Source organism: Hordeum vulgare, chromosome 6H (genome assembly GCF_904849725.1).
Source record: "Hordeum vulgare subsp. vulgare chromosome 6H, MorexV3_pseudomolecules_assembly, whole genome shotgun sequence".
Lineage (NCBI taxonomy): Eukaryota > Viridiplantae > Streptophyta > Magnoliopsida > Poales > Poaceae > Hordeum > Hordeum vulgare.
In genome coordinates, this window is record NC_058523.1 from 88233667 (window position 1) to 88254365 (window position 20699).

Genomic DNA, 20699 nt, shown 5'->3' on the forward strand with positions numbered 1-20699 from the left:
TAAAATAACCAAGGGAGAATCATCAGGAAAGAATATAAAGGAAGAAGGTTCTCCAAAAAATTATACATATAAAGAATGCCTTCTGAAGGGCCTAGACCCTTTGGATAGTGAATATATAGATCAAGAAATGGACAAAAGATTTGAAGAATTGTCAAAAATAATGAAGAAAGAATTAAAGGAAGAGATATTAGAAGAAATAAGGATGAAAATAAGATTTGAAGATATAAAGAAAGAATGCGATACGAAGTATGATTTCCATCTCTTAGATGAGGATCATATGGATATCGCAGGGCATGGGCAGCCACCTGAGTAAAACCCAACTTCAAATGTCACTGAATTTGAATTGATATTACTATCAATCATTCGGGCGCGGAGGACATATACTCCGACTGGATGCTGATAGGAATTTAGAATCTTAGTGTATATTGATATGAAATATCAATTATATGGGCAGGGAAGACCCCCCTCAAAAAAAATATAGCATGTATGCGTACGCATATCAATAGCCAATGCACACACATGTGCATGTTTCCAGCCAAGTATGCCCGCATACACATATCAGCAGGCAGTGTACGGGCACATGCATATCCAAAGATTGTAATATTCCTGAAGATTAAAGTCCAAGACAAAATCATGACGAAGAAGAAAATCAAAAAATAAGACAATGCCACCTCCATTGGCAGCCAAGACACGGTGTGCAAACCTCTCCAACATGCACTCAATACCCTAGAAAGAAGGGCTATAATGGCTACAAAGCCTATAAAGCCTAGAAGGCCTAAAAACTAGGTGCATGATGGACAAGGAGAAAGAAGGAGGAAATAATAGATGAGCCTTCTCCCGGAAGCCATCCAAGAGGTGCTCTCTTGCCTATAAAAGGAGGAGCCTTGCTGCGAAGAGAGACACCAGACGGAGAAGAACCAGCCACAGATAGAGCACAGAGTTGCAACTCAGCTAGCAAGCTCTTTGCTCAAGTAGTAGTAGTAGTACTTCCTCATCGTGTAATTAAGAGCTACAATATTTAGAGCATTTGTAAGCTCGCGAAGGTAGTTAGAAGGTAATTTCTTTATCCTTGTGTAAACCCTTCGGGGGTTCCCGAAAGGGAAAACCATATGTAAATTATGTTGTGGAAATGATGTAGTTTCGTGTTTTCACTTGGTATTTTATTTTTGAATTTATGGAACGAGTTCTTATGCTAGGGATCCTATAGGAGAAAACTCTGCCGGTAGTTCTCTGTGTAGCCTTTTATGGCATTTGAATGAAAACCTTATGGCCGTAGAGAAGTGTTCCCTTCGGGTGGAACTGCCTGGGAAGACGATAGGAATTTACTCCATAAATTTGCAACTAAAACATCAAGTGAACAAACTTAGCTACATCTGAAACAACATAATGATAAATATGGTGAGTACTGAGTAGGATATTACACCACTGCGTACACCTCAGTCGTCTTGTTGGCCTCGACAGCCCCTCAAAGATCCTGCAATATAAGCAAAATAATTAAAAACACTTCGTATTAAAAAATATAAAATAAATAAATAACTTTGTATTTACTTTAATAACTCGTATACGTAATCACGTATATCAACATTAAAACCTGAATTTGTAACTTAATATAGTTTAGATTAATTTTAAATATTTTAATTATTCCGAATATTTTAAATATTATATATATATATATATATATATATATATATATATATATATATATATATATATATATATATATATATATATATATTGACCCCCTTCTTTAAATTAGATCTCGCAGATGCGGGATGAACTCCTACCATATGATCGCATACGAGCAATTCAAGAGGAATTGGCGGGATTCTTTCTTGAGCACGTCATACCTAAAGACGAAGAATACCATGTGGATTTGTGATTGGATCTTAGGTAGATGACGTTAGGGATTGTAAAAGATGTTATACTGTATATATGTAGTAGCGTCGGATAGATATATGAGAACTTATTGTTCGACCAAGCACGGAGAAAGAGATGTCACTTCTCTCTATATATGTTCAGTATGACGATGTTGTGTAATTAATGGTTTCCTTCATCTTCTTATTAGCTAGCGCAAGTTCTCTCTATATGTATAGTAGCTAGCGTCGATCAAGCACGAAGAAAGAAATGACACTTCTCTCTATTAGCTAGATAACAGAACATGAAACCCCTAAATTAACCCTCCAAAATCCCCAACCTCCCTTAAAAAAAACAAAACCCCCAGCTCCTGCGAAATGTTGACGCGTGGATGCCCTTTGGTCCCGGTTGGTGCAGCCAACCGGGACTAAAACTCCTCCTACCTGGGCTCCCTACAGCAACCACGTGGAGACCCTTCTGTCCCGGTTGGTAAGCATACCAGGACTAAAGGGTTTGGGCTTTAGTCCCTGTTCCAGAACCGGGGCTAATGGGCCTCTGGAAGCGGGGCAAATGGGCCATTTTCTACCAGTGCACCTGATAACGTACAAACTACTGTGGGTACATATTTGAAATACTAGAAAAAGTTATCATAACAAATTGAGCTAATTATCAGTTACAAAAGTTACAAAAAATCAGTATCTGAGTCAGCCATGATGTATAGCAGCAGACGTCTATAAAATGAATCTGCATAGTTAAAACAACGAGAACAGTGAAAAAGTAGTTGTGTTAGATTGCCAGAAAAGGTTGTATTAAGTTGCGAGACTAGTTGTGGCGCTTGCCGTGCTCAGATTAGCTGTATTCGATTGCCACATTAGTTTCACCAAGCTCCCCAAAAAAATGAAAAAGCTTGCGGTGCTTGGCGTGAGCCCCCATGGGATTTGGGAGAGGAATGGAGAATCGAAGGAAGATGACGCGCAACGCCATTGAGGCAAAAAAAAGTGGGACCAGATTGGGCATCGATCGCGGGTGGGTTTGTATGTCTCGTCATTTAGGCCGGACGATCCTTTTTGCGTGAATGGTGGCGAGCCGCTGCACAAAAGAGTATTGTGCGGTGCTTTTAGTTAGATTTTTCCAACATTGAAACACTAGGTTTTAGTTGAACCTCGGTATGAATATTCTGGATATTTGGCATTGGAGCCAATGCAATGCCATGCCCATGAGTTCAGTTCTAAAATCATATTTCCAAACAAGTCAGGAACATGTTAAAATTGTGAAGCCTTTGTTATAAGAGTTTTTTTCTTATCTACTGTATTGATGAAAGAATTTGTCTAAACAAAACGATGTTTGATTTTATTAATAGATAATAGCAATTTGTTGAGGATGAAAAGAATGCAACGGTTACTAGCTAGCAACCAAACATCCACAGCGTGTGTGGATAGACAAGGCAAGGAAAGCCTTGCGGCCCAGAAGCGCCAACGCTTGCCCACCTCGGAACTCCTCCTTCCATGGCCACCACCACGGCCGTCTGCCGCCTCGCCGTCCTTACGCCGGCGCCGTCGCCTTCGCCGCTCGCCTCGGGGCGCCGCCGTCCTGCCGCACCCTTCTCCGCCACCTCCCGCCCGCGCGCTCTCTCCGCCGCCTCCCGCGGCCGCGTCCTCTGCCTCGCCGCCTCCGCCCCCGCCTCCTCCACCGACGCCGGCCAGGACCGCCTCCAGAAGGTGACCGCCGCCTCCCTCGCGCAGCACAACGCCCTGAGCTTTGTGTTCATTAGTAGTCGCGACATTGTGCTTGTTTGGAGTTCGCGCGCGCCCTGAATTTTAACTGAAAGTAGCAAATTTCGATGTCTGGTAGGTCCCCATTACCAACATCAGGAACTTCTGCATCATCGCGCACATCGACCATGGGAAGTCGACGCTGGCGGATAAGCTCCTCGAGATGACAGGGACGGTGCAGAAGAGGGATATGAAACAACAGTTCCTGGATAACATGGACCTGGAGAGGGAGAGGGGGATCACAATCAAATTGCAGGTACGTGAAATGATGATGTAGTTGGTTAAACTCTGTGGATTCTGACTCATGCTATATCTTCTCGTAAGTACTTCAGCCAAACATGTTAACCTGATGTAAATGTGGAGTCTAGAGAGAAATAAGACCAGATACTTGCTGTTAGCTGCTTGCCATATGAATGTTTTTGTGATTTTATTAGGCTACTCTATCATTGCTTTCACCACTCTCAACCCGAATGAAGTTTCCCTGCACTTGATGGTTTTGATGTGCATGTTCCTGCCTATGTACTGTTGCTCTAATCATTTGTTGTTTTAGGCAGCTCGGATGCGTTACGTCATGAACAATGAGCCTTACTGCCTGAACTTAATCGATACACCAGGTCATGTCGATTTCTCATATGAGGTATAGCATATGATGCTACTTCCAGGCAACGAAGATATTTTTATTTTCAAAGAAATACAGGCATATACATGAATGCTGCACTCCGCTGCAATTTGTACGGTCGTTTAAAGTTGTCTGAGATGGCACTCTCATACTTTCAATCCTAGCATGCTTTTAAGATTTGGAGCTGGTTCAAACATCTGATGAAGTGTCCGACTATTTGTTAGGTCTCCCGATCTCTTGCTGCTTGTGAGGGTGCACTGCTGGTTGTTGATGCTTCTCAGGTGCAGTATATATTTCCTTCCTGTAAGTTCAATAGTTATGTACTCGAAGACATTTACCTTGGCCCTCAGAGGCTGGCTAAATGTCATCACTAGCTTCCAGTACATCGTTTCCAAGACAGTTAAAGATATCTGATGTGACAATGCAGGGTGTTGAAGCCCAGACCCTAGCAAATGTGTATCTTGCACTGGAAAGCAACCTCGAAATCATACCGGTTAGTTTGAGTTGTCTTTTTCTTCACACAATAACGACTTTTACATCTTCTAGTTTTACAATATTTACTTTTCGCTGCTAACAAATCCATACATATTTCATTTGAGACGCTATAGTTATTTTGAGTGTTTTATGTGTGGCTTATTAGAATTGGTGCAAATTTGAGGAAAGATAAGTATATTTGAGCCAATAATATATTGCTTGAGCAAGATGTTTCCCCCTTTCAGTCGGACAATAATGAAAAGTAGCTTTAAAATGGCTAAGCACTTGTTGCATTTTGCTCCATGTAGATGAATATAAAGGATGGAAAAATCTCCCAAGCCTTTATGTGATTTCCCTCATGAAATGGACATTTTGGCGTGGCGTCCTGTTATGGCTTCTCATTTTTTTGTATTTGACAGATGACTTTCTATTCTAGTTTAGGTTCTAAACAAAATTGATCTTCCCGGTGCTGAACCTGACCGCATCGCGCAAGAGATTGAAGAGGTATACTTTGATGTTTGTTCTAACTTCACCCTGACAAATGCCGAAAACAATTTTTTTCATTCCCAGTCGAAATTATGTCCCATCGGTTCTTAATAGTCTAATTCATCCTTGACTTCTCTATTCTCAGATAATTGGCTTGGACTGCAGTAATGCAATTAGGTGTTCAGCAAAGGTTAGTTTTCGTTACCTTACTATTTTCTGTAGAGTTGCTTACACAGTTGATGTACAAGTTTACATAGAAGATAGAACCTATTCTTCTTCTTTTGCGAACGGATATAATGTTTTAACTTCTGTTTTGTTGTTGCTGTTATTGTGTGTCTATAGGAGGGCATAGGCATCACCGAAATACTAGATGCCATCGTGACCAAGGTCCCCCCACCAAAGGATACTTTAAAAAATCCTCTCAGGGCTCTTATATTTGACAGGTGCCTTTTAAGAACTCGATCAACATAATTTTTTCTCGATGAATTATCCGAGTGCCAAAATTCGACAGGCAGACAGCACTACTTGATCTATATAATTTTCTGCATATCTAAACTTTGGTTTAATGTTTATCTTTGCTATTTCAGCTATTATGATGCATACAGAGGTGTCATTGTGTATTTTCGAGTTATTGATGGCAGTATAAGGAAAGGGGACAAGATATGTTTCATGGCCAATAAGAAGGTAACTAAGGCAAAGCTGAAACTTTTCCAGTAAATTGCCGTGTTCATCTCAAGGGGGAATATTTTTCCAGAAAACACAATTACATTGGAGTGCACAATACCACTTCTGTAAAATACCATCCAAAGTTTCTATTCTAGTATACCATAACAAAATGTCTTTTACACTTCTGCGAAGTATTTCTCAATTATAATACCATTTTACAGTTGTTTTCCCCTGGAACCTTAGCTGTGCAGGGTATAGAATGTTATGCTGAGTATATTGTCAAAATAAACAGGAATATGTTGCTGATGAAATTGGTGTACTATCCCCCAATCAGATGGAAGCTGATGAACTGCACGCTGGCGAGGTAACTTTGCTAGTTCACTGTTTGACTGTCTCATGGTATCAACTTTAGCTATTTACTGAAATGGGGACTTCTATCATCTATTAATCCACGTCAGATTATTGTCTAGTTCACCACATGACATCTATACACCATTGGCTTGAAGGAAATTTTATAGAAATTTGTCAATCCAAATCCTATGATCCATAGGGCTCTTATAGTCTTATGGGGAAAAATCCTTACAGATTATAATCTTCCAAAATTCCTATGAAAATCCTACAGTCCAAGAGTCCCTGAACAGTTCTGCACGTGTCTTGACTATACCTCGGGCAGGTTGCAGTTCCATTTGGACTCGGGTGAGCTCAAGATGACGTGAATTAAGCCGTGCATGAGAATATCAAAGATTACGCATTAAGGTGCCCTTTGGGTTGAAGAAATCCTGTAGGATGTCAAAACGTAGGATTTTTTTTGATGGAGGGACTTGGATCAAAGGAATGAGATCATCGAAGTTCCTACGGATGGCTTTCATAAATCCCACCTTCATAGTAAATTAGAAATTCTAGCAAGAGGTTAGGCCTTTTAAAAGTTCTTCGTGTCTTGCATGCACCTTCTTTCTCTCTCTTCAAATTCCCGTAAAATTCCTGTGAAACATCCAACAAGCTGGTTTTGCAAAATCACTTGTTTTTTGTTTCATACAGAATTCAGCAAACCAAGGATACCTAAATCGTACATTGCTCCTATTCCTGTGTTTTTATAATCCTGTATTCCAAGTTCAAAAATAATAATAATCCTGTATTCCAAAGAGGCCCAAATTCTATTCATAGTGAGTACTGCAATAATTCTGTCAAACCAAATTTCTTTATGTCTGACCACTCCTTCAGGTCGGCTATCTCTCTGCTTCCATAAGATCAGTAGCAGATGCTAGGGTGGGTGATACAATTACCCATTTTGCAAAAAGAGCGGAATCTGCTTTACCAGGATATTCAGAAGCTACTCCAATGGTTTTCTGCGGCTTGTTTCCTTTAGAGGCAGATCAGTACTGTACTTTCTCCTTGAAATGAATTTTGTTCTTCACTGCAGAAGTATAATTTATCTTGTATTAAACATTCAAGTTGGCAATAGGTTTGAGGAGTTGCGGGAAGCATTGGGGAGACTTCAGCTAAATGATGCTGCCCTAAAGGTGGGATTCGTACCATGGCTATGAGCCATCCATGCAAGATCATCAGATTAGCATGAGTGTATTGTTAAACTAATTTGGTTATTTTAGTTTTTAGTTTGAAGGTTCAGAATTCTTTTCTTAACCCATATCCTGATATCGTAGTTCATCTGTATAAACCTTCAAGAAAACTGATCTAATATACTTCATACTAGATGTAACATTCAAGTAGACCATGATTGTTTTTTACGGATTTGCATCAACACAACCACAATTTTGCTATTTTTTTGCCGCACAGAAAGCATAGAAGTTCTAAAGCAATTTATGACAGCTAAATTAACAACAAATATTTAGTCTATACTGTCCCCTGATGTAAAAGAGAAAGATTTAGTATTCTTGCATTAAAAAAATGAATAAAGAATACAAGCAGTAAATGCAGTGTCTTCATTTATGAATAGTTGATCAGTGTTTCATTTCTACATGGTAAGAAAATAGTGTTATCTCCAATCTCATTTGTACAGCATTTAGAAGAGATTGCAGAAAACACATGAAAAGTTGCTGTGCAATTATTCTCTAGGGCTCTGTAATATGCGATGTTGAGTGTTGATCACGCATTAGCATTTTGTATTATGTTTTGTGACATATATTTTGGTTATTTGCGCAGTTTGAACCGGAATCTTCGAGTGCCATGGGGTTCGGATTTAGATGTGGGTTCCTTGGTCTTCTTCATATGGAAATCGTTCAGGTTTTGTACAATCTACTTAGCTCTTAACAATGCATCTCACATCACAACCATGCTGATTTGAAGTTTGTACAACGTAATGTTCTGTATTTTCAGGAAAGGCTTGAGAGAGAGTACAATTTGAACCTAATAATTACTGCACCCAGTGTGGTTTACCGTGTCAACTGTTCCAATAATGAAACTGTAAGTTCTATTACGCTGAACTTCATTATCTTTTCTTGGGATCCATCTAGTGCTTTATTTGTATATGCAAGTTAACTCCCACTGTACTTGGTGGACATGAGATGGACACCATTTTCAGCCATTTTAGATATTTCTACCCTTTTCTTGCTTACTGCTGAAGAGTTCCACAATGCTGCTGTTATGCATATGAGCTAAGCCATTGCAGGTTGCATAAAGACCTGGCCAAGATTGCTAAATTTGACATCCTTTTAATAAAGTAAACAAAATGGCTACTGATCCAGTTTGACTCCTAAACATGCCAGCTTTATTTATCTGGTATTGCAATGTTAATGTACACATATGCTTACTTACAGATATCATGTAGGTTGAATGTTCAAATCCATCCTTGCTTCCAGAACCTGGTAAACGGAGGTCAATTGAAGAACCGTATGTAAAGGTTGTTGCTGTATAAGTCTTCCACCATCCATTTACACTCATGTCCTCTTTTTCCTGAACTTTGGGACCACTGTATTCTGCAAGTTTTTTATTCTCCTATTTGGTATCTGCCCTTCCTGCTTCAGATTGAATTGTTAACACCAAAGGACTATATTGGCCCAATAATGGAGCTGGGTCAAGAGAGAAGAGGTGAATTCAAGGAAATGAACTACATTACAGAAAACAGGGCCAAACTTACTTATATGCTACCACTAGCAGAGGTATGTGACCACAAACATGCTCTGCCTGCTGTAACTTATCAAATTTAATCGTTTGCATGAAGCAAATAAAAGGAAAAACTATGAGAAGTAATGAGATGCATACCTCAATGCATCTGCAAAGCATACAACATATTATCCAAAGATAAGTTTTAGTCGAGATGATGTAATTATTTTATCAATATCGTGTAGGCCAATTAGATTTCTGCAATTTCTTAAATATCATATATTAAGCATCACAGTCGCTAATCACTACCACCTTCTGTTATGACCGGTACAACGTACCAACGGAGGAGGCCCAATGGGCAGGGTTAATTACGGGCTTAGCCCAAGTTATCTTACCTATCTTAGAGTCCAAGTTATATTAGAGTCCAAGTTAGAGTCCAAGTTATCTAGGGTTTAGTGGAGGCTGTCCTCCTATATAAACACATGTACCCCTTCGATATTAAGCAGACAATAAACAGTATATTCTGTTGTCGTCTCCCTCAGGAGACGAGAGCCCCAAACCCTAGCCGCCTCTCTCTCTCTCTCAAGCCGCGACGGCGCCCAACCGCCGGCGCCGGCGTCCCCAACCTCGCAGCCCGCACTTCCACCCCTACAACCTACGTCCGAGACCTGGTAGAACCCTAGCCTCTACAATTTGGTATCAGGTAGCTTGGGTTCGATGAGTTTGTCGGACCTTCCCACCACCACCGCCGCCGCCACCACCGCCTTCCCCGCCACCTCGCAGCAGCCGCCGCCGCCGCACCACTCGCCGCCGCCGCACCACTCGCCGCCGCCGGCCACCTCAGGTCCCGCGGCCCTGCCGGCCGAACCCGCCCCCGTCCTCTCCCCGGCGGAGATGTCCTCGGCGATCCGCGACCTCAACCTGGCGGTCTCGAACCTCCGGACTTTCCTCCAGGCTCCGTACGCAAGCCCGCCACCACCGCCTCCACCGGCGGCGCCCTTCGCGCCACCGCCCCCGGCCACTGTCGCGCCCCAGGGCCTGCCGATCACCCAGGTCTGGTGGCCGCCGTCGCCGTCCCCGCTATCGACGTGGATTGACACGCCGACCTACACGACGACGCCACTACAACCGACGGTGTTGCAGCCACCCGCCCCCACCTTCAGGGGGTTCGGCGGGTACACTGATCCGTACGCCGGGAGCTCCGTGGTGCAGCAGCACTCTCCTTCCGCCGCGCTGGGTCGTCACGAGGGCACCTACGCGGCCTCGCCACACGTGCAGCAGCCACCCCGCTTCACCAAGCTGGAGTTCGCCACCTACGACGGCACCGTCGACCCCCTGAACTGGCTCAATCAGTGCGACCAGTTTTTCAGGGGGCAGCGGACCATGGCATCCGACCGCACGTGGATCGCCTCCTACCACCTCCGTGGTGCCGCCCAGACTTGGTACTACGCCCTCGAGCAGGACGAGGGCGGGATGCCTCCGTGGGAGCGCTTTCGCGACCTGTGTCTCCTCCGGTTCGGCCCCCCATACGTGGGAGCCGCTTGGCCGAGCTCGGTCGCCTTCCCTTCACCACCTCGGTGCAGGACTTCGCCGACCGCTTCCAGACGTTGGCCTGCCATGCGCCTGACGTCACGGCTCGCCAACGCGCCGAGCTCTTCGTCGGCGGCCTTCCCGACCACATCCGCATCGACGTCGAGATGCGCGAACCCCAGGACCTGCAGACGGCCATGTATTACGCACGCGCGTACGAGCAGCGCGCCAACGCCTTGCAGCAGGCGTTCCCGGGCCGCGGCACGCGTACCCCGACCCGCCCCGCCCCGGCGGCCGCCACCCCGACACGCCTCGCCCTGCCGGCCGCTACTGCGGCTGCCCCCGCGCCGACACGCACCTTCCGGCACTTCACGTCGGCCGAGCAACTCGAGCGGCGCCGCAAGGGCCTGTGCTTCAACTGCGACGAGCCGTATGCGCCGGGTCATACGTGCGCCCGCCTGTTCTACTTGGAGACCGTCGACGACGCGGAGGTGGAGGCCCTCACCGCGGAGCTCGACGCCACCACACTCTCCGAGGCCGGCGTCACGACCTACGGGCCGGTCGACACGACCGCCTTCGTCGTAGCTGGCATCAAGACGGCAAAGACGATGCTGCTTCCGGTGACGATCAACGGGGAGCGTCTCACCGCGCTCGTGGACACGGGTTCGACTCACAACTTCCTGTCCGGGGACGCCATGCGCCGCCTCGCACTCCAACCGGCGGGCTCGGAGAAGTCCAGCGTCAACGTCGCCAACTGGGACCGCCTTGCTTGCCAGGGGGTGGCGCGGCAGGTTCCCGTCCTCATCGGCGACGAGCCGTTCTCCGTCGACTGCGTCGGCATCGACCTGGGCTGCTACGACTTCATCCTCGGCATCGACTTCCTGTCCACTCTCGGCCCCATCCTTTGGGACCTCGATGTGCTGTCCCTCATCTTCTGGCGCGAGGGCGTCCGTCGCGTTCAGTGGACAGGCATCGGCGGCTCCGGCGCCGTGACTCCACAGCTCCAGTTGATGGCGGCCGCACTGGACGAGGCGCATCCCCTCCTGGCCGACCTCCTACAGCAGCACAACGACATCTTCGACGAGCCACAGGGCCTCCCTCCCGCGCGGCCCTGTGACCACCGCATCCACCTGCTGCCGGACACGGCACCTGTAGCCGTGCGTCCGTACCGGTACCCTCAGCTGCAGAAAGACGAGCTCGAGCGTCAGGTGGCGGTCATGCTCGCGCAGGGCATCATCCGGATTTCGACATCGCCGTTCTCCGCCCCGGTGCTCCTTGTGCGCAAGCCCGACGGCACATGGCGCTTCTGCATCGACTACCGCGCCCTCAACGCCCTGACGTCCAAGGACAAGTTCCCCATCCCCGTCGTGGATGAGCTCTTGGACGAGCTACACGGAGCGCGCTTCTTCACCAAGCTCGACCTTCGCTCGGGCCACCATCAGGTGCGCATGCACCCTGACGACATCGAGAAGACGGCGTTCCGCACTCACCATGGCCACTTCGAGTTCCTGGTGATGCCGTTCGGCCTCTCCAACGCGCCGACGACCTTCCAGGCCCTGATGAACGACGTGCTCAGCCCATACTTGCGCCGCTTTGTGCTTGTTTTCTTTGATGACATTCTCATCTACAGTGCATCTTGGGCGGAGCACCTACAACACGTGGCCATCATCTTCAACGAGCTTCGAGCGCATCGTCTTCACCTCAAGCGCTCGAAGTTCTCGTTCGGCACGACCTCCGTCGCGTACCTGGGGCACGTCATCTCGGCGGATGGGGTAGCAATGGACGCGGACAAGGTCGCCGCCGTCCCCGCGTGGCCGATCCCGCGGTCACGGCGGGCGCTCCGCGGCTTCTTGGGCCTCGCTGGCTACTACCGGAAGTACATCCGGGACTTCGGCCTCATCGCCGCGCCACTGACGCGTCTCCTTCAACGCGACGCCTTCTCCTGGGACGAGGAGGCGACTACGGCATTCGAGGCTCTCCAACGGGCGCTCACGACGGGACCCGTCCTCCAGATGCCGGACTTTGATATGCCGTTCATGGTGGACTACGACGCCTCTGGCATCGGCTTCGGCGCCGTCCTCCACCAGGGCGAGGGACCGCTCGCCTTCTTCAGCTGCCCCTTCGCTGCTCGCCATCACAAGCTCGCGGCCTACGAGCGTGAGCTTATTGGGCTGGTTCAAGCGGTGCGCCACTGGCGGCCTTATCTTTGGGGCCGGTCATTTCGTGTGCGCACGGACCACTACAGCCTCAAGTTCTTGCTGGACCAGCACCTCTCCACAGTTCCGTAACACCAGTGGATCAGCAAGCTCTTTGGCTTCGACTTCACCGTTGAGTACCGCCCCGGCCGTCTCAACACGGTCGCCGACGCCTTGTCCCGCCGCGACACTGAGGATGTCGCGGACGACGTCGCCATGGCTGGCACTATCATGTGCATTCGCTCCGGGTCATCTTTCGCCTTCATCGACGACATTCGCCGGGCAACTTCGACGGCCGTGGACGCCCAGGGCCTGCGCCAGCGCCTTGACGCCAGCGAGCTGGACGCGCCCTGGCGCTTGGACGAGGGGCTGCTCCTACATGGCCGCCGCATCTTCGTGCCCGACCATGGCGACCTGCGCCATCAGGTCCTGACCTTGGCGCACTCTGCGGGGCACGAGGGCGTGCAGAAGACTCTCCATCGTCTCCGTGCTGATTTTTACATCCCCGGTGATCGCGCGATGGTCCGCGACTGGGTGCGGTCGTGCGTGACGTGCCAGCGGAACAAGACGGAGACAATACGACTCGCGGGTCTACTGCAGCCGCTGGACGTACCCTCCCAGGTGTGGGCGGATATTTCCATAGACTTCATCGAGGGCCTTCCCAAGGTGGGCGGCAAGTCCGTCATCCTCACGGTGGTTGACCGCTTCTCCAAGTACTCGCACTTCATCGCCCTGGGTCATCCATATACAGCTGCCTCCGTGGCGCGGGCCTTCTTCGACGGCATCGTCTGCCTCCACGGTTTTCCGTCGTCCATCGTCAGCGATCGTGATCCCGTGTTCACGGGACATGTCTGGCGGGATCTCTTTCGACTGGCGGGCGTGAAGCTCCGCATGAGCACGGCGTTCCACCTTCAGACAGACGGCCAATCCGAGGTGGTCAACAAGGTGACCGCCATGTACCTGCGCTGTGTTACTGGTGATCGTCCACGAGCTTGGGTGAACTGGTTGGCGTGGGCGGAGTACTGCTACAACACCTCCTCCGCCCTGCGCACCACGCCTTTCGAGGTGGTCTACGGGGGCCCACCTCCGGCGATGCTCCCTTACGAGCCTGGGACGGCTCGGTCCGAGACGGCGGGCGACTTACTCCGCACCCGCGACGACATTCTGGCTGAGGCACGCCAGCGTCTTCTCCAAGCACAACAGCTGGCTCGGAAGTACTACGATGCTCATCATCGCGAGGTGGAGTTCGCGGTGGGCGATTGGGTGTGGCTGCGCCTCCTCCACAGGACCACGCAGTCTCTGGACCCGCGCTCCAAGCGCAAATTGGGACCTTGCTACGCCGGTCCCTTTCGTGTGCTGGAGCGTGTCAGCACACTCGCATACCGCTTGGAGCTGTCAGCTGGTTCTCGCCTCCACGACGTCTTCCATGTCGGCTTACTGAAGGCCTACCGCGAGGACCCTCCTGCAGCGACGCCGGCCCTTCCTCCTACTTCGGATGGCCGCCTCCTTCCAGCTTCCGCACAGGTGGCGAAGGTGCTGCAGGCGCAGCAGCGTCGCGGCGTCTGGCATGTCTTGGTACAGTGGACCGGCCTGCCAGAGGAGGAAGCGACTTGGGACAAGCTCGACGATTTCTGCCAGCAGTTTCCAGATGTTCAACTCGAGGACGAGCTGTTTGAGAAGGCGGGGAGAGATGTTATGACCGGTACAACGTACCAACGGAGGAGGCCCAATGGGCAGGGTTAATTACGGGCTTAGCCCAAGTTATCTTACCTATCTTAGAGTCCAAGTTATATTAGAGTCCAAGTTATCTAGGGTTTAGTGGAGGCTGTCCTCCTATATAAACACATGTACCCCATCGATATTAAGCAGACAATAAACAGTATATTCTGTTGTCGTCTCCCTCAGGAGACGAGAGCCCCAAACCCTAGCCGCCTCTCTCTCTCTCTCACGCCGCGCCGGCGCCCAACCGCCGGCGCCGGCGTCCCCAACCTCGCAGCCCGCACTTCCACCCCTACAACCTACGTCCGAGACCTGGTAGAACCCTAGCCTCTACCACCTTCATCCAAATGCAACCTGTCAACCTTATTCTTCATTTTATGCACCTCCTGGCATCAAATAATTGTATCTGTTGCGGTTTCTGTAATATTGTTTGTGCTCGACTTTGTGAGAGCTTCTTCATAAGTTTATGCCTTGACTTACGGATCAGTCTTTTCTACTCTGTTGAATATACATGCATTATACTGAAGGCCCACTTGCTTGTTTTTTCAGTTTAAGAAACCAATCCAGTTACTTGGTGGTCTTTCTATAAATATTTTTTTGTAACTTCTATGCAGATGGTTGGTGATTTCTTTGATCAACTGAAATCTCGAAGCAAAGGATATGCTAGCATGGAATATTCAGTTGTCGGGTACATATTTGCTCCCCAGTGTAATGTAACTTTTTATACCTGTTCCGTGTTACCCCATCGTATGAGGTTTTGCCGATAAATTGTGCATGCATTATATATGTTAGCTCATTTCCCTAGAGCAATACAAGATTGCTCCTGCAACATATTCCACTTGCTTTCTACTCCAAGGCACTTTAATGATCATGATGTAGCAGTTGTTATGTGAATAAAATTTGTAGCAGTAACAATTAAGTTTTTGAGGTTAATACTATTTTATTTTACAATGTTCTCGAATAATTGTACACATGTCTTGATAGGGGATGTATATATTATCAGTTTGAAGGTTAGACTTCTAGTTATACTGCAGGTCATAAAAGACCAGACAGATATCTTACATAAATGATTGTTTGTAAGTGATCTAAAAGATCTTATACTCGTATATTGTTTACAGAGGGAGTACTTCAGATTTCAGCACCGTGGTTACTCGTATATTGTTCTAAACCTTAGCCATCTGTTGTTGCTTCTTAGTGTTCAATAGTTCCTTGTGCAAAATCAACTGAGATGTGTATTTTCCTAATTTTGCAGGTACAGAGTAAGTGACCTAGTAAAGCTGGACATACAAATCAATGGTGAGCCTGTGGAAGCATTGTCGACAATTGTACACAGAGAGAAGGTGCTTTACCTATTAAAGACACAAGCTCACTAGCTAGTACAGCTGACTCATATGACCTTTGATTTTTTTTTCTCGAATATATAACCTTTTGTTTTCTTTCACAAACATATGACCTCTGTTTCTTCCCTCGACGTATAACCTTTGATTTGATCATCATATATAGGATTTTTATTATTTGTGCAGACTCACTTTGTGTTACTCACTTCCACGAGTCTTCGAAAGCTAGAGCTCGTGGTCTATGCACAATCACATTGTTGAAAGATATAGCTCTAAAACCAGAAAGAGACTTATGCTGTCTAGAAACACCTCCATGTGAACATACATTTTTCGCGAACCGCAAAAGGATAGTAAGAACCTGGAAAATATTCACATATTTCAGTATGAAACCATACTTATTGCTAAAGATAATATTATGTTAGTTTAGAATTAGTCTCACATTTGTCTTCCCTTTTTGTGTTTGTGAACCCATATGCTCCAGGGTAATCATTAAACCTTTGAACAGATGTTAAGCATCCGATGTCCTCAAATCCTAACACCTAAATATTCATGTTTATAGTTCACTCTATGTTTGTGCAATATATTCGCTCCCTACTTGATTTTAGAAGCAACAACTTATATTTACTGGTTGTTATGCAATAGGTTCTCAAGTGATCTGATATTTGGAATATTTTTCTAGGCATATGCTGTTGGGAGAGCGCTCACTCAAAAGCTGAAAGAACTTATACCTCGGCAAATGTTTAAAATACCTATTCAAGTGAGCTTTATCTTTCTTGTTCTCATATATTTCTTGCAATATATCAACATAGCAAGCTAGGACACGATCATGGAAGATTGTAAGTTGTGGTCCAGGGGTGCCTAACATGTTTCACCTACTTTTGGCAACATATATCAAGAAAGAACATCAATCAGATTCTTTGTTAGTGAGTTAATTGTAATCACAAACTATAAAGGAGGAACTGGGACCAACTCTGCCTTGGCTTAGGTCTTAGGAGGGCCTAGGTCAGTTCTGAAATCAGAGAAGTGCTACTTTAGTAGCTTGGTGGAAAGTTTTTTTTTTGGAAAAGGAGCTTGGTGGAAAGTAGGAGCAGCCATATGTTTCCATAGAATAATAACCACTCAATTGGTACTCCTGTTTATAATCAGATGCTAATCAGCACCTTGACAGGCATGTATTGGTGCAAAGGTCATCGCAAGCGAAGCCCTATCAGCCATCAGGAAGGATGTCTTGTCAAAATGCTATGGTAAACTGAAACACTAAAACTTGTACTCAGACAGTTTCATAAAGCCAATCAAATGTTGTGTTCCTTGTCTCATATTCTTGATCCACACTTATCTGAACATTTTACTATTAGTTACTTCAACGTTCTACTCCCTCCAATCCATATTAATTGCCGCGGACTTGGTACAACTTTAGATTAATTGCCGCAGACTTGGTACCAATTCCGCGGCAATTAATATGGATTAGAGGGAGTATTTCTTAAAAAAACGATGGCAACACTTTGTCCTCACAACTTTGCAAAAGAATAGTCACATCACTATTTTCTTTCACTTGCAGGGGGTGATATATCAAGGAAAAAGAAGTTGCTGAAAAAACAGGTAATTCTTCGTAGTAACCGCCTTATTTTAATGAAAGTTAGCATTGGAGAATCTATTGATCGTGCTCAGAAGTTAACTTCCGAAATTTTAAGAGATGGCTTTCCTCTATAGTAGACAAGATAATATTTTCTCTAACATTTCCCAACAGGCGGAAGGAAAGAAGAGAATGAAAGCAATCGGGAGGGTCGAAGTTCCTCAAGAGGCATTCATGGCTGTGCTGAAACTGGAAAAGGAGGTGCTATGAGTTGTGAAAGATCTCCAGTTTCTGTGTAGTTCTTCATTTGGGCGTGTAGCAGGTATACCCGGAAGCTAATGCGCTTCGAGACCGAGAAAAAGAGGTCACTATTTTCAACCCGACAAGCGCCGGACCAATGGAACCAACCGAAGAACCGAGCTGCTAATCTTGTATTTATTTGTTGGTATGCCAGGTTATGAAGCTAAAATATGCTGTGCAATTGGAGTGATCTGTTAGCCATGTGCAGTTTGTGTGTGGATTGGTAAAACGACGATGTCATTTCATCATGTAACTTGGGCAGGATGTATCATTTGGTTTTTTTTTTTTTTTTTTTTTTTTTTTTGCACAAGGATGGCTGGCAGACCTGAAGTATCCTGTACAGAAAGGTTGAACCTGACAAAGGAAAATGGTTGGAAAACTTCGCACTAAACAGGATTATTAGAGCAAGATGCCCCAAGTGGAGCACACGTAAACAAGGTTTTGTAAGCATGGTGACTTCATGACCTGTAACCACTGCTCTGTTCCAATTATTCGTGTATTAATTACTCCATCTGTTTCATATAAATTACATTTCAAGGTTTGCTCTAAATCAAATTAATGGGTGTGGCTAGAACTCAGTCGACTGAGACTTAACCAAGTCCCAGTCTGAGTGAAGTCAGCTTAGTTGTGGTGCTATGAGCGGCACAATAGGATGCTGCAATGTGTTGGACGAAATGCTGCAAACGGCAATGAAAGATGTTGTGAGACGTGCTGTGAGCAATGACAACGGGCATTGCAACCTGTGGGACTACATGCTGCAAGTGACAATGCTGGATGCTGCGACTGGTGGGAAGAAGTGTGTGAGCGACGAGAGTGGACATTGTGGCTGTTGAGATGCCAAGATGTAACCCGCAAACCGGCAACTAGAGAGTACAGACGATGTGTTGCAAGTAGTATGTGTTATGAAGGGGGTACCACAAAGTAGTATCATATGCATGATATTAGTACATGATATTCCCTACTACACGTCTAAGTGTGACTTCATTATTGATTTATAATTATAAAAATTCACTTAAGGCGCATACATATAACATTGGTAATAACAAAGCTAAACAAACTCCCCGCAAAATAAAAACCAAAGCTAAACAAACAATAACAACAAGACATGACTAATGGTTAGCAACATACTAAACGTCTACATAATAGTACAAATTCTTGGTTATGGACATTGATGATTACATAAACATATTGCAAGAGCCGCCCTAACAGAGAAGCTACTACTATGTTTGAAGCATAGTCACATAGGAGCTAATGAACGAATTACCAAGGGTAGTTCAGCAGACGGATCCTAAAAGAACAACTTAAGTAGATCTCTAGGCATAGATAGAGAACAACAACAAGAATGATCTACGATGTCGATGATGACTCGTACGATGATGATTAGGCTTTAGTGTTGGCACACTGTCCATGAGTGAGTGGGCGGAAAATTGAGCAACATAGACACATAGTTGAACAACTTAGGCCACACAATACATCAAGCTATATAGTTTATCATTTCTAGAAGGTACATTTCCCGATCAAGTATGAGGGTGAACATGAAGAAGATATGTGTTATAATCAAACTAGCATGCAGAAGGCGCGACGTGCATGAGCCCCTTGTTGACTAAACTACAGCTTAATTTGTTGTTTGCTTGTGTTTATTTTCCGTTCTTTAGTTTACTAAGTAGCACCAGAAGATTATGAACCATCGAGAAGAGTACAAATTCTTGGGTTGATTACAAAATCTGGTGGCGTACATATAAAGATGAACGAAGGAGTACAATGAAACGAACATTGGACTAAAATGTTATACACTTCATAAAGTGAAAATAACCAGATTTTCGAGCTTGATAGCTGTCAGCATATTATCCTCCTGTGATTGCTCCCTTCCACTTATCCACTTCGCTCATGATGTCAAAAAACGAAAAATATTATAGATGCCAATAAACTGAATGCTATCTATCGTTCATTCCCCTTTCATAATGCACCTTCGGAAACACAATGAACATGTGAATTTCATCAGCTTAGCATACTATAGATATATTTGATACATTCCGTAGAAGCAAATACAATTACTCAGTGTGGTAAGAAAGGAGAGCTGAAGGGTCTGAATATACAAAAAATAATGTAAAAACAATTCACTAACCTCAACTAAATCTGACATGCCAAGTATTTATCATTTTCAACATTCACTTGATAAGGTGATTAGGTAACACGGTAACAACTAGTAGAACATGCATTGTGGAAGCTACCAAGCATCGATGATGAGCTCTTTGTATAGAAGAAGACACTATGTTCAGACCATCAGATCATGAACCTTCCTTTCATTTGATTTTCTGCATTCAGAAGAGGAGATCATGAGCCTTTCATGCATTCGAACTATAACATATATGGCCAAGTATGCAATACCTTTACTACATAGTGCATAGCCTCAAGTAGTCAAAACTTCTCTGGTTACATATTATGAAGGTTTGATTTGTTGTATGCGAGACTGAAATGGAGCTCGCATACTGTAACGCCCAAGATGCGATCCTATCCTTAACTTGGCACGAGGCCTCGTCAGGGATAGAAGCACATCTCGTCGTTTCGCAAGAATGGATATCGTTATAAGTAGATGTACTGAAAAGATGAGATATATGGAATTGACTTACACTCGCCACAAGCTACATCAGAGTCACATCAGTATAATACATAAATATCACGAAGAAGAGCAGGGTCCGACTACGGACGAAAACAAACGAGAAAAGAACGACGTCCATCCTTGCTATCCCAGGCTGCCGGCCTGGAACCCATCCTAGATCGAAGAAGAAAAGAAGAAGAAGAAGCAATTCCAAATGAACAATCATAGCGCTCACATCTTAATCACCTTACCTGTACCTGCAACTGGTGTTGTAGTAATCTGTGAGCCACAAGGGACTCATCAATCTCATTTCCAAAGGTATCAAGACTAGCAAAGCTTAATGGATGAGGTATGGTTAAGTGGTGAGGCTGCAGCAAGCGACTAAGCATAGATTTAGTGGCTAACTTACATGTACAAGAATAAAGAGGGGGATGATCTACGCACAGCGGACGTGAAATACTGATGATCAAATGAATGATCCTGAACACCTACTTATGTCAAACATAACCCCACCG

The 20699-nt window shown here is 45.7% G+C and overlaps 1 protein-coding gene across 3 annotated transcripts; it reads left to right on the forward strand.

The window, feature by feature from the left end:
• Positions 1–3285: 3285 nt before the first annotated feature.
• LOC123401708 (translation factor GUF1 homolog, chloroplastic) lies at positions 3286–18127 on the forward strand. Of its 3 annotated transcripts, none has more exons than XR_006611169.1 (23): positions 3310–3572; positions 3706–3882; positions 4177–4263; positions 4470–4526; positions 4673–4738; positions 5161–5223; positions 5351–5395; positions 5548–5648; positions 5793–5889; positions 6164–6235; positions 7093–7247; positions 7334–7391; positions 8032–8112; positions 8206–8292; positions 8657–8728; positions 8853–8987; positions 14990–15063; positions 15628–15715; positions 16392–16469; positions 16881–16956; positions 17271–17311; positions 17460–17649; positions 17740–18127. XR_006611169.1 is itself a non-coding variant. In XM_045095562.1 (22 exons), the coding sequence occupies exons 1-22, from the start codon at positions 3360–3362 to the stop codon at positions 17553–17555; spliced, it is 2019 nt and encodes a 672-aa protein (XP_044951497.1). In that variant the 5' UTR covers positions 3286–3359; the 3' UTR covers positions 17556–18127. The 3 variants fall into 3 exon arrangements, 1 of the variants encoding a protein (XP_044951497.1); XR_006611170.1 differs by having other exon boundaries at positions 17460–17607; XM_045095562.1 differs by having other exon boundaries at positions 3286–3572; positions 17460–18127.
• Positions 18128–20699: the final 2572 nt, after the last annotated feature.

Bases quoted from the DNA above. Each gene is read 5' to 3' on its own strand.
- LOC123401708 (XM_045095562.1), top strand. From the start codon at position 3,360: ATGGCCACCACCACGGCCGTCTGCCGCCTCGCCGTCCTTACGCCGGCG. The intron at 8,988-14,989 runs GTATGTGACCAC...ACTTCTATGCAG, and splicing joins ATATGCTACCACTAGCAGAG to ATGGTTGGTGATTTCTTTGA. The intron at 15,064-15,627 runs GTACATATTTGC...CTAATTTTGCAG, and splicing joins ATGGAATATTCAGTTGTCGG to GTACAGAGTAAGTGACCTAG.